The 14114-nt window shown below is 40.5% G+C and overlaps 1 protein-coding gene across 4 annotated transcripts in view; it reads right to left on the bottom strand.

The window, feature by feature from the left end:
* MYCBP2 (MYC binding protein 2) overlaps positions 1-14114 on the bottom strand; it is a 143555-nt gene that overhangs the window by 26185 nt on the left and 103256 nt on the right. For 2 of the 4 annotated variants that reach the window (XM_079972347.1, XM_079972348.1), the window contains exons 57-63: positions 13947-14108; positions 8058-8159; positions 4099-5745; positions 3345-3514; positions 2160-2404; positions 883-1050; positions 28-185 (exon numbers count right to left, since the gene is read on the bottom strand). In XM_079972347.1, the coding sequence (XP_079828473.1) occupies positions 28-185; positions 883-1050; positions 2160-2404; positions 3345-3514; positions 4099-5745; positions 8058-8159; positions 13947-14108 (2652 nt within the window). The remainder of the gene's footprint in view (positions 1-27; positions 186-882; positions 1051-2159; positions 2405-3344; positions 3515-4098; positions 5746-8057; positions 8160-13946; positions 14109-14114) is intronic. The other 2 variants (XM_079972349.1, XM_079972350.1) reach the window with 1 other exon arrangement.

The raw sequence follows: 14114 nt of genomic DNA, 5'->3' as shown, positions 1-14114 counted from the left end.
CACAGCTGGCAAAGTTTATATCCTTACCTGCATCTCCACTGTTGACTCTCCTTCTGGGGATAGCCTTTACTCGTGCAGGTAAAATGGAATGTTGTTTATCATATTCCGATGCAACGACTGAATATGACCTTTGAAAAACTGTGCGCTTTGCCAAATCTGTATCTGTGATGGGACTAGTCTCTAAACTAAAAAGATAACAGTGCATTAATTAACATCTTTATAGGCATATGCATTTTAGCAACCCAATAATTTAAATATATCTCCTAGTAACAAACAGGGAAAGCTCATGAGTTCAATCAACTATTTCTTGCTCCTGGATTTCTAAGGTTTCCAAAACGGATTTCAAACCATGCATTTAGGAGTGAATCCTGATTAGCATTAACCATTGTGCAGATATGATTACAAACTGTGGTTAAGAGGCTTTTGCATGGTAGAAGGCTTTAATTCAGGGATGGGAAGCATTATGTCTGTGCTGGCCCCCAGAAAATTAAAAATTATCTTGCAAATTCTAAGATGTTCAGCAGCAGGGTTTCAGCTTATCTAGAATGAAACAATCAACGTCTTTATTTCTGACAAAATTATAGACTATACGAACCTTTTAAGAGTTTCTATGTCAGACATTACATTACGTTACATTACCATTTTTACTAGATTACCAGTTCCCTAAATGATATATCATGAAGGTTAGTGAAAGAAATCAGAGTTTCTTCTTGAGCTTATAAAAAAGGTGGTAAACATAAATCCTTGGTTTCAGTAAGTATAATAAGATTGTCTCTTGATGCTTTTCTGAAAGTAGTGTTATGAAGAGTTGCAAATAAATAAATAAATCACAATTTAGCATATTTAGCACACCAACACATACTAACATACACATTGGAATACCTTGGTGGCATGGATTTCATGTTACTTTCTGGCTCCTCAAAGACATTAGGACTGGCATCAGGAGTAACAGATATATAAGGTGCAGGTACTGAAGTTGAGCGCAAATACCTCATCTCATCCTGAAAGAGGTTGTCGTCTTGATAGCCAACAAAGTTTTCATGATGATGTCTGAAATGAATTAGACACCACATGTTATATAAAGCCAAGGCTTTTTTGGTCCAATCAGTCATCAACCAATCATTTAAATGCATAAACCCAACAAAAATGATATATTACTATCATTTTGCTTAACGGTTACCTAAACACACCTGGGACATAGTATTTCAACTAACTGTCCAAAGACACTAGCTCATCAAAACCATACCACTACACAGGCTAAATGTCTCTAAGTTCTGATCAACCAAGGAAGCTTTCAAAATTATTAAATCTCGTTTTACAACTCCCCTTTTTCCTAATTTGAGAGGTAAAGGTTGGGTGGGATGACAGGCTGAGCAACAAGTCAGCAAGGTTCAAAATACAAACTTTGCAAGTGCCATCTGCATATGCACCCTTTTGCAAGGAAAGGAGGTTCAGCAGCAATCTGACTTTCAGCAAAGGATCTTACCTGGAAATTCAGTAAGATCTCTGGAGAGAATCCAACTGCTTCTCTTTGTGGAAGCAAAGACAAAATGGACTCCAGCCAGAATCTGTCACTTCCAGTATAGTCTATTTTCTTATGAGATTTTACATTCTATACATTAAGAAGATATTCACTCCATCGTGCCCTATGTACTCTTAAAGTGGTCTGAATGCCATGTGATTGTGCACGCGCGCACACACAGTTCAGTACTGCAAAGAGGCTTCTTAAAGCACAGACATCTAAAGGAACACCAGACACTCAGAAATGAGCTAGAACTCTTTGGAAGAGCATTGACTGATAGGAAGGTAAATATAATAAAAAATCATCAGGACACAGTTAACATGTGCTTTTAAAAACTTTAAAACCCACCTGTAGCCATGCTTGAAGAGCTGAATGTTATTTACTGAAAATGATCTAACACACACAAAGGTAATGATTATAGTTAGTGATTCCAGTTAATTAACAGATTGCTTCTTTAAACTAGGAATCTTTGACCTAATAGCAATAATGATTACCCTTAACACCTATACAGTAGATTTTTAGTTTTAAAGTTACTGTTATCTCAAGACAAAGTAAATGCATTTTAGAAAAGCAGAGTTATTAATGATATTAAGGCACATTTGGGAGGGAGTCAATATGTTTATTTGTTTATTGTTACCTTGCTAATGTCTGAAGATAGAGACAAGTCATTTTAACAGGAAAATCCTCCGAGATGCCTTCCTTGACGCTCGGAAGCTGCGACTGGAATGGTTTGGAAGGGTGGTAACACAGAATACTGGGCTCAGCTGCACTGCTCAAGGCCAGCAAGAACAATGCATTTGCTTTGATCACTTGATGGGCTTCCATGGTGGGCAAGGCACGAGGGGTCTTAACTTGCATTGGCTTTCTCCTAGACTGTTTGACCTACAGGGAGACAAAGAATGCTACTTCGTAACCATGGCAGTGGAACTTCAGGGTCCAACAAGAGGGAACAATACCCTTGCTAAGCACTGCAGCTTTAGCACCTTGATCCAGAGCTCCACTGCTTATACCTCATCCCTTCTTCACTACTCAACTAGCATGTGCGGGTGAAAAAGTATGCTTCATGTGAACTTCTGTTCCTAGTATCACATGGAGGACAATCTTGGCCTCTCAGGATAGCATCTTCCTCGGGCTTAGAACAACTTATATGACTTTGTAGGAAATTATTCTTGCATTCTACAGATACAACACAGAATTGATAGCAGAACCAGCAACCCCTACTATAAATGCACAGTTTTCTCTCTTTCACAGTCACATGCGGAAAATGGGAGCACTGAGCATTCAGTACACCCAAATGTGACAGCCCTGTGACTGTGGCAGATGACAAATGCAGGTCTAAGCATCACATTCTTTTCCCCATTTTGACTTTTTGATTTTAGCCCAGTAAACAGCAGTATTGCAAGTAAGTTCATTAAACTTACTAGCCCACTTTCTGTGTGATCGTTAGCCACTGTCTTGCCTGCCATATTTTTATTTCAGTCTTTTAATGGCATGGGCAGCCTGAAAGAAAGAACTATTTTCCATCTTATAAAAGCTCGCTTTCCTGGTCTTCTGTAAGCAATTTATACAAACTGTCAGGGAAACAGCCATTTACAAATCTGGATGTAAGGTATACACATGAAATGCAATATTAGCTGCAAAATGCACTTCCTGCAACCCCAAAGCCCAGCGAGTTCTCAGACTTCCCGATACAGTAGGGAATAATGCAGTGAGAACACACCTAGGTTGGTGTAAGGAGAACAAAGGTACATTATTCCTAGAGGGCATTCCTGCAAAAACTCCACAGTCTTGCTGTAGATAGCAAGAAACAGATTAAAAATACCTTTTCTCTTGCTGCTGCCTGCTTTTCACGGAGGTATTTTTCTCTGCACCGATCACAGACTAGGTACCATGTGCTTCCTCCTATGCCACCATCGCCACAATTGCCAGCCCATCCTCCACAGAAGTGCCCAATGCTGTTATAGCCTTGTCCACCAGCATAGCGGCCACAACCTTAAAATAACGAAAAGTCACGTTTAATAGTAAGCTCTAAATCCATTATTTGGTTTGCCCGGCCACATAGTCACAGAGAGCCGAGTCTTCAAAGCAGGGGTTGCAAACCTTCAGCCTGTGAGCCAAATTTAGGCCAGCACAGGTCTCGATTTGACCTGTAAGGCTGTTTCCCCCAAAACCACACCCACCTGTCCCATAATATGCGATATCAGGTGTGGGGCACACAGAGACATGACTCCTACGGAAAGCAGGGCTGAAATCACCATTCATCAGCTGATGAGCGGTAAAGTTCAAGTCTGAGGTATGTACTGCAAGATCACAATGTGGTGATCAAAAAGTGTGTTGTCCCTCTACCGGGCAAAAGTGGCCTACCCAATTCTGGTCCCCACACACATTCTGGTGCCACGTTCTTTGGTTTTTACATGAACAGGGCGAACACATGATGAAACGAAACACGACTGCTGCCATCATGCCTATAGTTTAGCCCTCAAACACCTCTGGGTCGGTTCCCATTCTCTTTGCCATATGCAGCAAGGGTCCTTTGCCTGATGCAAAAAATCCCTTTCACGAAACGAGCATCTTACCTGGATGAGCTTGTCTCATGTGGTACGTCACTGGGTACGGGTGGGATTCCCCACACAGTTCACAGATGGTATCTTTCTCTGGTCCTCCCACTGCAAGCTGAGCCATTTCACCAAAGAGATTTCCCCTCGGTCTGGCCTCTGCTTTTTCTTTCTTCTTCTTTTCCTTTTTGGACTTCTTGCTATCTTTGTCGCTTTCTTTCTTCTTCAACACGGCACAGGACCCGGGGCTTGGAAAAATCATGTTCTGAGAAGCTGCCTTGATTGTTGCCAGAGAAATGTCTTCCCAGAAGGCTACCAAGTGTTGGAGGGTTAATGGAAGAGGAGACTTGGACTTCATAGTATGGTGACTGGTAGTTTCAAAAGAGGTAGCTTCACTTTTTCCATCCTCACATCGTTCATGAAGAGGAGGCTCTTTAAGCATAGAGAGGACCTTATTTTTGTTTATGCTGCCCATTTTCGATATGTCAGGCCCATGGGGAGCTATGTTAAACATATTCAGAGCAGAAGATATTTCCAGGGAATGTCTATTCTTCAGCTTGGTTTCTTTCTCCTCTGCAGGCTGTTGGCCAAGATTGCTTCTAATGGGTGCATGCTCCTTCGAAAGTTCTGGGTTGAATTTCAAAAAAGACGAGCAGGCCATTGCATCGTGGACTATTCCTTCATGCCACAGGAAAGAAGCAAAGACAGCCCGGGCACATTCAGCCACAGATGGAGACATTGCTTGTTTGGCAGGCTCTACGGGTCTGGAGCCATCGCCTTTGAAAAGGCATACGGACTTTTCCTTTTTGGGTCTCGTATGCCTATTTGCACATTTGCGGCTCACTTTGGGAGATGCCCTCATGTCTTGCTCATCTTTCAGCGGTGCTTTTCCTATGCTGAAATGAACTTTGTTCGAGCAATCGTCCACGCTTTTGAATTCAGAGTTATCTTCACAAGTACTGTCTGTAATGCTATTGGTCTTTAAGGTACTTGAAGTACAGACTTCAACAACTTCACTGTGAAGGTTTTCTTGCACAACATGAGGGGAAGGGGCTCGGTTTTCGGTTTCAGCCGCAGGTTTCCCATCTTTCGAAACAATTTTTGGCTTGGGAGAAGTGGACCTTCCCCTCAGTGGTTCTGTTAGGGGCGCTTTCTTTTTGCGAAGGGTATCTGGGTCAAGTGTATATGAATCGGACTTAGATCTCTCCCGAGGAGGATCAAGCTTTGTTTTCACTGGGGCTGAGGGTTTCTGAGACAGGGTCTTCTCGTGAGGAGATGAGGAACGGCGAGATCCGACACCAGATGTGCAGGATTTCCCGGCTGAGATCGTCTTTGGAGAAGATGATCGAGTTCCTGGCCCTGGAGATTCTGCCCTCAGACCAGATGTTGTCCTTCCGTCAGATTTTAAGGTTTGCAGGGTGTTGTGGTTTGGAGATAATGATCTGCTGTGGGAATCTGACCTCAATTTTGCAGTGTCAGATTTTAGCATCAATGATTCACTCGCAGATAAGCTCTCTATATTCCTGGGCTTCTTCTGGTCTGTAGCTTGGTGGCTCATACGGCTATCGGGTTTAGGTGACCTGCTGTCTGCTCTGTACTTCGAAGCCATATCGGATTTCCCTGCTGAAGAAACTGGTCTAGCAGCTGCAGTGAAATTCACTCTGTCACCTGTATGGCACATTTTATAATGACATTAAAGGGAAAGTGCTCATTTATAATATAACAGATCACAACGCAGGATAGGAGTAGAGAATAATAGATACATAGATAGATAGATAGATAGATGATAGATAGATAGATAGATAGATAGATAGATAGATAGATAGATAGATATAGATAAACAGATATAGATAGAGAGATAGATTATAGATAGATAGATGATAATAGATAGATAGACAGATAGATGATAGATAGATAGATAGATAGATAGATAGATAGATAGATAGATAGATAGATGATAGATAGATAGAAGAGAGAAAACAGTGAGTTCAATACTTTATTGGTTGGGTTCAGAGAAGCATGAGAACTCAGTTTGCACAATGCGACTATCTTGACTTCTCCTTGATATACACCAAACTGCTTCTGAGGGTCAACAGATCTTCTAGAATGGCATGGAACTGGACAAGGTGGGAGGATGAAGTGTAACTGGGGAATTAGCAGAATTAGGAACAGGAGCAGAAATGACCCTTGGATCCAAGCCTATATGAGGGTCTCCCTGCTAAAAAGTAGAAGAACTAACTGCCTCCTACAGGAAGGAGACTGCAACTAGGACTACTGCCTCAAGAAATGTTTGAGTGACCTAGTCAAAACAAGGTGTGCTGCATCTATAGCCGAACTACCGAGGTTGGGGTCTGTGTGTGTAGGCAGCACACTTTTGCATGCAAAGCCCCAATACGGCAAAGTTATTTGTGTATGGGGAAAGGTTTCTGCACATAAGGTTGGATCCAGAGTTCCATGTGGAGCTTCACTTATGGAATAGGGCACACTCAGGTCTCAGTTCATGCTCCCTCACCAAAATAAAATCTGCCACAATACCCCACTGAAGGGCAAAGGAGGAATTGGCAATAAAATCACCACTTTTCACAGAAGTCCTCAGTAGAACCAACCCCTTTCCATCATGGAAAGGTCCCCTTCCACTTGCAGAAAGGTACCTTAGATTCAACTAATATAATATCCTTTTAAGATTGAGACTAGTGGTTTAACAGTGTAGCTAAAAAATTTACTTGAGTGTACATATTCAAAACAACACTCTATACGTAACATCACTACCTCAAGAAGACACAAGGAAGAGGCTAATGTCATTCCTTTTTTATTTTAACTGACAAAACTTTTATCAAAAAAATTAGTGACTAGATTTAACAGAATTGCACTATCTAGTATCGAGGTTCTTAAACTTTGCTCATCTGACAACCTACAACTGGCTAAAATATACATCGAAAGTATCAACTACAATTTAAAGAACCGTTCAGAGGCATATTCTGCAAGTCATGTTCAGCACAGCTAATGCTATAAAGGCAAGACCAATTCCACCATGAACTAAAGTGAGATCTAGCTGTTCAGTCCCACTCACTTGCCTCCGAGGAACTTGGAGGAAGTTCCTGCCTGCCTTAACATCAGGAAAGGACAGGGAGAAGGGTTGGAAATGCTGCTGAAATACCGTATTTTTTGCTCTATAAGACGCACCAGACCACAAGACGCACTTAGTTTTTGGAGAAGGAAAACAAGAAAAAAAAAATCTGAATCCCAGAAGCCAGAACAGCGAGAGGGATAGCTGCGTGAAAGCAGCGATCCCTCTTGCTGTTCTGGCTTCTGGGATAGCTGCGCAGCCTGCATTCGCTCCATAAGATGCACACACATTTCCCCTTACTTTTTAGGAGGGAAAAAATGAGTCTTATAGAGCAAAAAAATACGGTAATTCTGATTTCATACGGACATGGTGCAATTTCTGTTTCTGTATTAAATCTGAGTGTGCTTTTAGTCTGAAAATCTTCTGTAAGCTACATTGGGACACCCGTGGGGCTATAAAGTGGGAGATAAATATTATTTTTTAAAAAAATTAGTAAATAAATGAGCCCATATAATGCTTCTCAATTGTACTCCCCCCCAAAAAAAAATAAAAGCACACCGTGTTCTAAGTATGTAAAAAATGCTATTCTATTTTTGCTTAGATATAAACAAGACACTAAATGATTTTATTCACTGTAAACTAAAATAAATATATTGCATTGCTTCCCTTTCCACAAGGAGGCAAATAATCATTTCCACGTATTTCCGAATGGTACTGGAGTGATTTCTGAACCTCATGTTTATGAATGTTGAGTAGTGCATACCACACATTTATAGTAAGTCATTAAATTATTGTACTTAAGAAAAGCAAACCTTTTTCAAGTGAATGAAATGGGATGCTCAGCAGGAAAACATTTACTTATGGATTTCCAACAAATTATGAATAACCTGTCTACAATGGCATGCATACCCACCCTTTAGCTTGTGAGAGAGAGATGAAATAGCAGAAGCAGGGCCAGCTACATCATTACTTTTGTAAATGCGCTCACGAGAAGCAAGGCAGCAGGATGGAGTTTCTATAGTGGAAAACAGTGGCACAGAAGCAGCATAGATTCAATGGGAAAATAGCAAAGATAAAACAAGCAAAGCAAGCAGTTCTGGTGAGACACAACTTTCCTGCAGCATAATCAAATTCATTTTTAGCTTACGCTTAAGGATTAAAAATAAAGTAAAGATGTTACTCTTCTCCAAAATAATAAATTGATGTTATTTTTCAAGACAACATTAGGGAAAACCTCAGCCCAAATTCTCATGGGAAGCAAATGGTTGATTAAATAATAATAATAATAATAATAATAATAATAATAATAATAATGTAACAGCAGCTAATGAATGGCTTTGCTTTGTTCTGCTCATTGATTGCTTTTGCTGTTGTTATTGAGCAGGGGTGAACTGAAACCAAACATGTTGTTTGACAGATCTGAGTATTATTTCATAAGCTTAGGTGAACATATTTTTTCATTATCTGGCTTTGCATTTGCATACAAAATTGAACTTTCACAGAAAGAAATAACTACCCTTAGAACATGAATTATTTGTTATTCTTGAACAGGGGGAGGGGAGTTCTTTTTCCAAAGCTCTTTTGCTATTTCAGTCATATAAAAAAGGTAAAGGTACCCCTGCCCGTACGGGCCAGTCTTGACAGACTCTGGGGTTGTGCGCCCATCTCACTTAAGAGGCCAGGGGCCAGCGCTGTCCGGAGACACTTCCGGGTCACGTGGCCAGCATGACATCAGCATAACACTAATTGAACTAAAAGACAAAGTATTTTGCTGACAATGGCCCAGTTAACATGTCACATTAAAATGCGGTCTAAAACAAGGTATGGATTAATGTGAACCCTGGCATCATGCTGCATGTTGTCTGAACCCACTATCATGGTTTGTTTCCCACCAAACAATGAGTGGTAATCCAAGGACACACACTAGTTTCCATTCATGGTTCGCTTGAAGAGAAACAAGCCACAAACTCAGGTTTAGATAACACGACAAAATCAGTCTCTGGCTTATTTTGTCTGCAGCATAACAGCAGCAGGGGAGGAATGGTGTGGGAACATTTGAAAAGCATGCACTAGAATGCTGCTAATTCACATTGAACCACAGTTTGCTTTAAACTATGGTTTAATGTGACATGCAGACAAGGCCAATAGCTTGTGCAATACATGACTTCACGCCAATCTATAGTGTTAACAGAAAAAAAATGGTTCTTGCACACTTTATATTTGGTCCTCACCTCCTTGCAAAGGGGCAGGGGACATTGTTGCAATAGGAAATGAAAATCTTCCTTTCTTTCACTGAATCCTGCCTCCACTCCATTTTCTTTGACCGATTATAGACTTAGGGGACACTGAATCCCTTAATGGAGAGCTGGGCAGTAAAAGCCAACCCCAATTTTTTCTACAGCAACAGCTTTCAAGTTAACCAAATACTTGAGTAATAAATGATGAAATCTTTTCGTTTTGCCTTATTAAAAATCATTTATTTTCAACACTATTCTCATTCTAGGCTTATGGGGTTCTTCTTTTCTAAAGGGGGTCTGCTTTACCTAGAACCTTTTGTGCTCTAAGAAGAGTCGCCACCCCACCCCACCCCACCCCAAGGCATGCTATTTTGGGGGCAAATTGTCTGCTCAGAAGGGAAAATATTGCATTCAGGGAAAAGGAACTTTTTAAACTTCTGCTTTCCTATAAACAGAATCTAAAAAGTCTGCTATAAGGACAGAAGCCTACAACTGGAACCAAAAGAATTCCAGGTGCTAGAAATGTATTTGAGTATAGTTTCGACATGTTAATTCTATTTTTGATACTTTTTGGAACTTTGGGTATTTCATAAAGAATGCTCCTGTCCAGCCTCAAGATTTTGGCTTTTGCTAGTATGTTATTCTTGGGATGGCCTCTGCTCAAATAAGAAGTGTACGGTTCTATTTTGCATCTTACTAATCAGACTTTTTTCACTGGCTTGAAAGTCTGTTTCTGGGGGTTGTTTCTTTTTTAGAACCCATTTTTAATTTGGTTAATTAACCATAATTTTATCAATATACATGTCAGTACACTTTAATTTTCATGGCACATTTTACAAAAAGGAATCATGACTATTTTTATCTGTGTAATATGAGTTTATAAGAGCATATAGCATTTTCTTACATTTTGCATTTTTATCCTTTATCCTATTCATGTAATTACATTGTGCTTGAGGAAGAAAATTTCCAAATTCATTACTATGATTACCGTAAGTACATTTCTAGCACCTGCCCCCCCCCCCAATTTTTTGTCTGTTGACGGTGCTATCCTAGTTTTACGGTTGTTATCCCCTTATCAAACCCCCATATCAAACATTGTTTCAAAACCAGTTTGCCATGCTGCATAGAGGATTGCTGTGAACAAGTGTAATGCTTCCCTGGACTCATGTGTTGGCTCTTGGCCTATGTGTGCATATGATAAACCTCTCTGGATCAGTTTTAAAAATCAGTTGTAAATCTGTTAAGATTTCTCATATAACACACATTTGCAGGGGTTAACAGTACACATGTTGTAGGGAACAAATAAGTCTAAAGTAGGGGCAGAGAGTAAGCCTGAGTGAGCAGAGTGTTATCTTACTTCCCAGTAAACCTGCAAAGGACTGCACTTTAATTTGGCCAAGAAACATTAATGTCACAAAATGTAAAAATGGTATTGTGCTCTACGTTATCACATAAGCAGGTTGTTTTATTGAATGCTCTACCCTCATCAACTGAGGGCCAAACTCAGCTTAAGATGAGATGTTAAATCTGCCTTTCCTTTCTCAGGTGCTGATCAAATTACATCTGCTGGGTGGGGTGATAATGAAGAGGATCAAAGCAAGCATGGAAGGGAGACTCTCTTTCCTCCACTACTGCTGTCCTGAGGAATATTCTTCTTCTGAAGTTGTTACTTATTTTGAAGTGGGGGGGGACCCTTACTTGGGAATTTGCATTTCCTCCCAACACAAATACAGGTTTCAGAGGAAGACATTTATTCAGGACCACAGCAGGGGAACTAAAGCAAAGATCCTACGTTAGATGTGTGTTGATAATAGGCTCTCATTTTTGGAAGCTCATGCACAAGGTGTCCTAGGAATTTTGACTTTTTGCCAGAACTGAACATAGTACTCGGCACTTCAGTCTCAAATGAGCCCCTTGAGTTCGACGTGGCTGAGATCCTTTGGAAAGCTATTAGACAAGTCACCACTATTACAGTAGACATTTTATGAAGACTATAAGGAAGTGTCTTGCTTCACGCAAAAAATACGATCCTCAAGTCAAAAAGCCAAAGATCTAGCAGAAGATGAACTATTATTCCAATTACAAAATACCATTTACATTTTCTTCAGGTTTCTAAATAAGACAGAAATCTGAGGATCAACAAGATAAAAGTATCCGAGACATTATCTGCTTAAGTGGGTTTGAAATGGGAGGCACTGGACATTTTCTTCTGAAAATGGTCCATCCAGTTCAGCAACCTGCTCTCTCAGTGGCCAGCCATGTGTTTTTGGGAAGCTGGGAAGCTGGACCGAAGGACAACAGCACTCTCCCCACTTGTGATTCCTCTCAAATGACATTCAGAAGCTTACAGTCTCCAACAGTGGAGGCAGAACATAGACACAGTGGCTAGCAGCTTTCTCTTCCAGGAATCTGCCTAATCTTCTTTTGAAGCCGTCCATATTCTACAAACTTTTAAGTTCATCCTCATTTTCAAAAAGAGCCATAGAACTCTGCTATGTGAGAAAGATGAAAGAGATGGAAACAACTATGTAAAGAATGGGAGTAACGAGGCAACAGTAATATTCAAGATCAAGAGAACCTTGGTAGAGGGTCTTAGCACCATGAATAAATCCCAATGGCAAGTGCAATACTGATAGTCTTGCCTCATATAGATAAACTGCAGGATCTTGGTATGCCAATGTGATAGAGAAGCACGTATTTATGAGAGGGAATTGCCTCACTTGGGTGATTGCCACAATGGATGCTAGAATCTCCTGTCTGAAAACAGTAGTGTGGAATGAAGCAGGTGAGGTACTGTGATAAAGCAGATTTCTTGCCTTGCTACTCATCTTACCTTCACATATAACTACCAAGCGTAGGCCTTGGTAGTCATAAGATGGACTCCAGAAGGTGCTAGCCATTTTCTCTACATCATATGAAGTAATGCCTCCTAGTTGAGGCTTCCTTCCCCTTCTACAGAAAAATCAGAAGAACCTAAGTGCTAGATGCCTCAACACCACCAGCATCTCATGCATTTGGATGAAGTCAAGGAGGAATCAACACTTTTTGTGACTTCTCTCTCTCTCATTGTCACTTTCGGAAAATGATTCAGAGTCCTGAAGTTCTTCACCATGGATGAGCTCTCCAAGGTTCTTAAATAGTGAGTGAGTGAGTGAATACAGGGCCATTCCGTAAAGGGTCTAGGCCCACTGCTACCTGTGTGTTGATACATTTAAAGGTCTTGATAACCAGAGAACAACGGAAAAGGAGGCTGCTTCTGGATTACTCCCCCAAAGCAGATAACTCAATGGTACCAATTTCTACAGATTCTTGGCCTCTGTAAGCTTGGCATCTGTGATACCTCCAGATATCTCAAGATCAACTATAGATGCAGGTGCATGAAGAGAGGAAGAATGCTCACAAATCTATGCTGGCATTTTAAAACTAATCTATAATTCCCAAGGTCTAGATCAAAGGGCAAGCTGAAGAGAGGCCTTCGGTTCTAAGGTGTTTCTTACTCTGATTCACAAGTCAGTTTCTTCTGGTGCTCCCAATTGATGGGAAGAAGGTATCAACTGGCAGAACAACTTCTCAATAGTAGATAAATAGTTCTTTGAAAACAGGCATAAACTAAAGCCTAACCTAAAGCAGCAGATTATTGTTCTTCTCTAGCTGCAAAGAAAAATTAACTGGAAACAGCAGCTGGGACATTATATGAACCCACAAGATTTGATTCGAACCAATGGCTTCACGTTACAAGAGATCCCGACTAAACATCAGGAAGAACTTTCTGACAATAAGATCTGTTTGGCAGTAGAACAGTCTCGGGAGGTTGCGGACTCTTCTTCCTTGGAAGTTTTTAAGCAGAAGTTGTATGGCCATCTGTCATGGATGTTTTAGCTGAGATTCCTGCATTGCAAGGTATTGGACTAAATGACCCACGGGGACCCTTCCAACTCTACAATTCTATGGTTCTAAGATATGTCTACTGAAACAACTTGATGTTAGCTAAATGAGCTGTGACACCAAAACTATATTACTACTACTATGTGATACTACAACCATCTTCAACTTAATGGAAAAAAATAATGGTCTTATCTTCCAGAATTGTTGTTAAACTTCTCAGCACGTCATTTATGAAGGGTGGGACCTTCAGTGATCCTCATAAGCTTTAACATTAATACTAAAATTTAGGACAAGGCCCTGATATAGAAATGAATGGATTTAACTGCATAATGCTTGTGTGCTCAAGGAGTCCCAAGAGATATTTTAAAGTGTTACTGCAAGAGTATTTGAAACCCTGTAATTTAATTAAAATCCCAAAGGATTGGGTTAAAAAAAATGTATAAATATATTTTTCAACACTACAGAAAATATGCAAAAGGTCAGTGCAGTAGTCTCTAATTACTATGGGAAGGCTGATGTTTGCTTCAAAGTCATGGAAAGCCAAAATAAAATAGGGGTCGGGAGAATCAGAAGGTGCATTGATGGATGATCAATAGCTAGAAAGCAACTAAGATTGTTATGCAAGCAATGGTAAAGCTTCAGAAATGGGCTGATGAGGCAGGAAAGGCTGACAGACTTACTCTGAAGCTGTGGCTGAGGTTGCTGGAAGGAAAGGGATTGTCCAAACACAAATGGGCTGTGGACTAGGGAAGAGGGAGGTTTTGCAGCTTGATCAAAGATGGAAGGAGCTGGGAGACTAGGCCGTGACTGAATGGAATTCAGTATGGCACTCAGTTGGTCACCTGTAG

The sequence above is a fragment of the Podarcis cretensis genome (genome assembly GCF_951804945.1).
Source record: "Podarcis cretensis genome assembly, chromosome: 4".
Lineage (NCBI taxonomy): Eukaryota > Metazoa > Chordata > Lepidosauria > Squamata > Lacertidae > Podarcis > Podarcis cretensis.
This window is presented reverse-complemented; position numbering and strand designations above follow the sequence as displayed.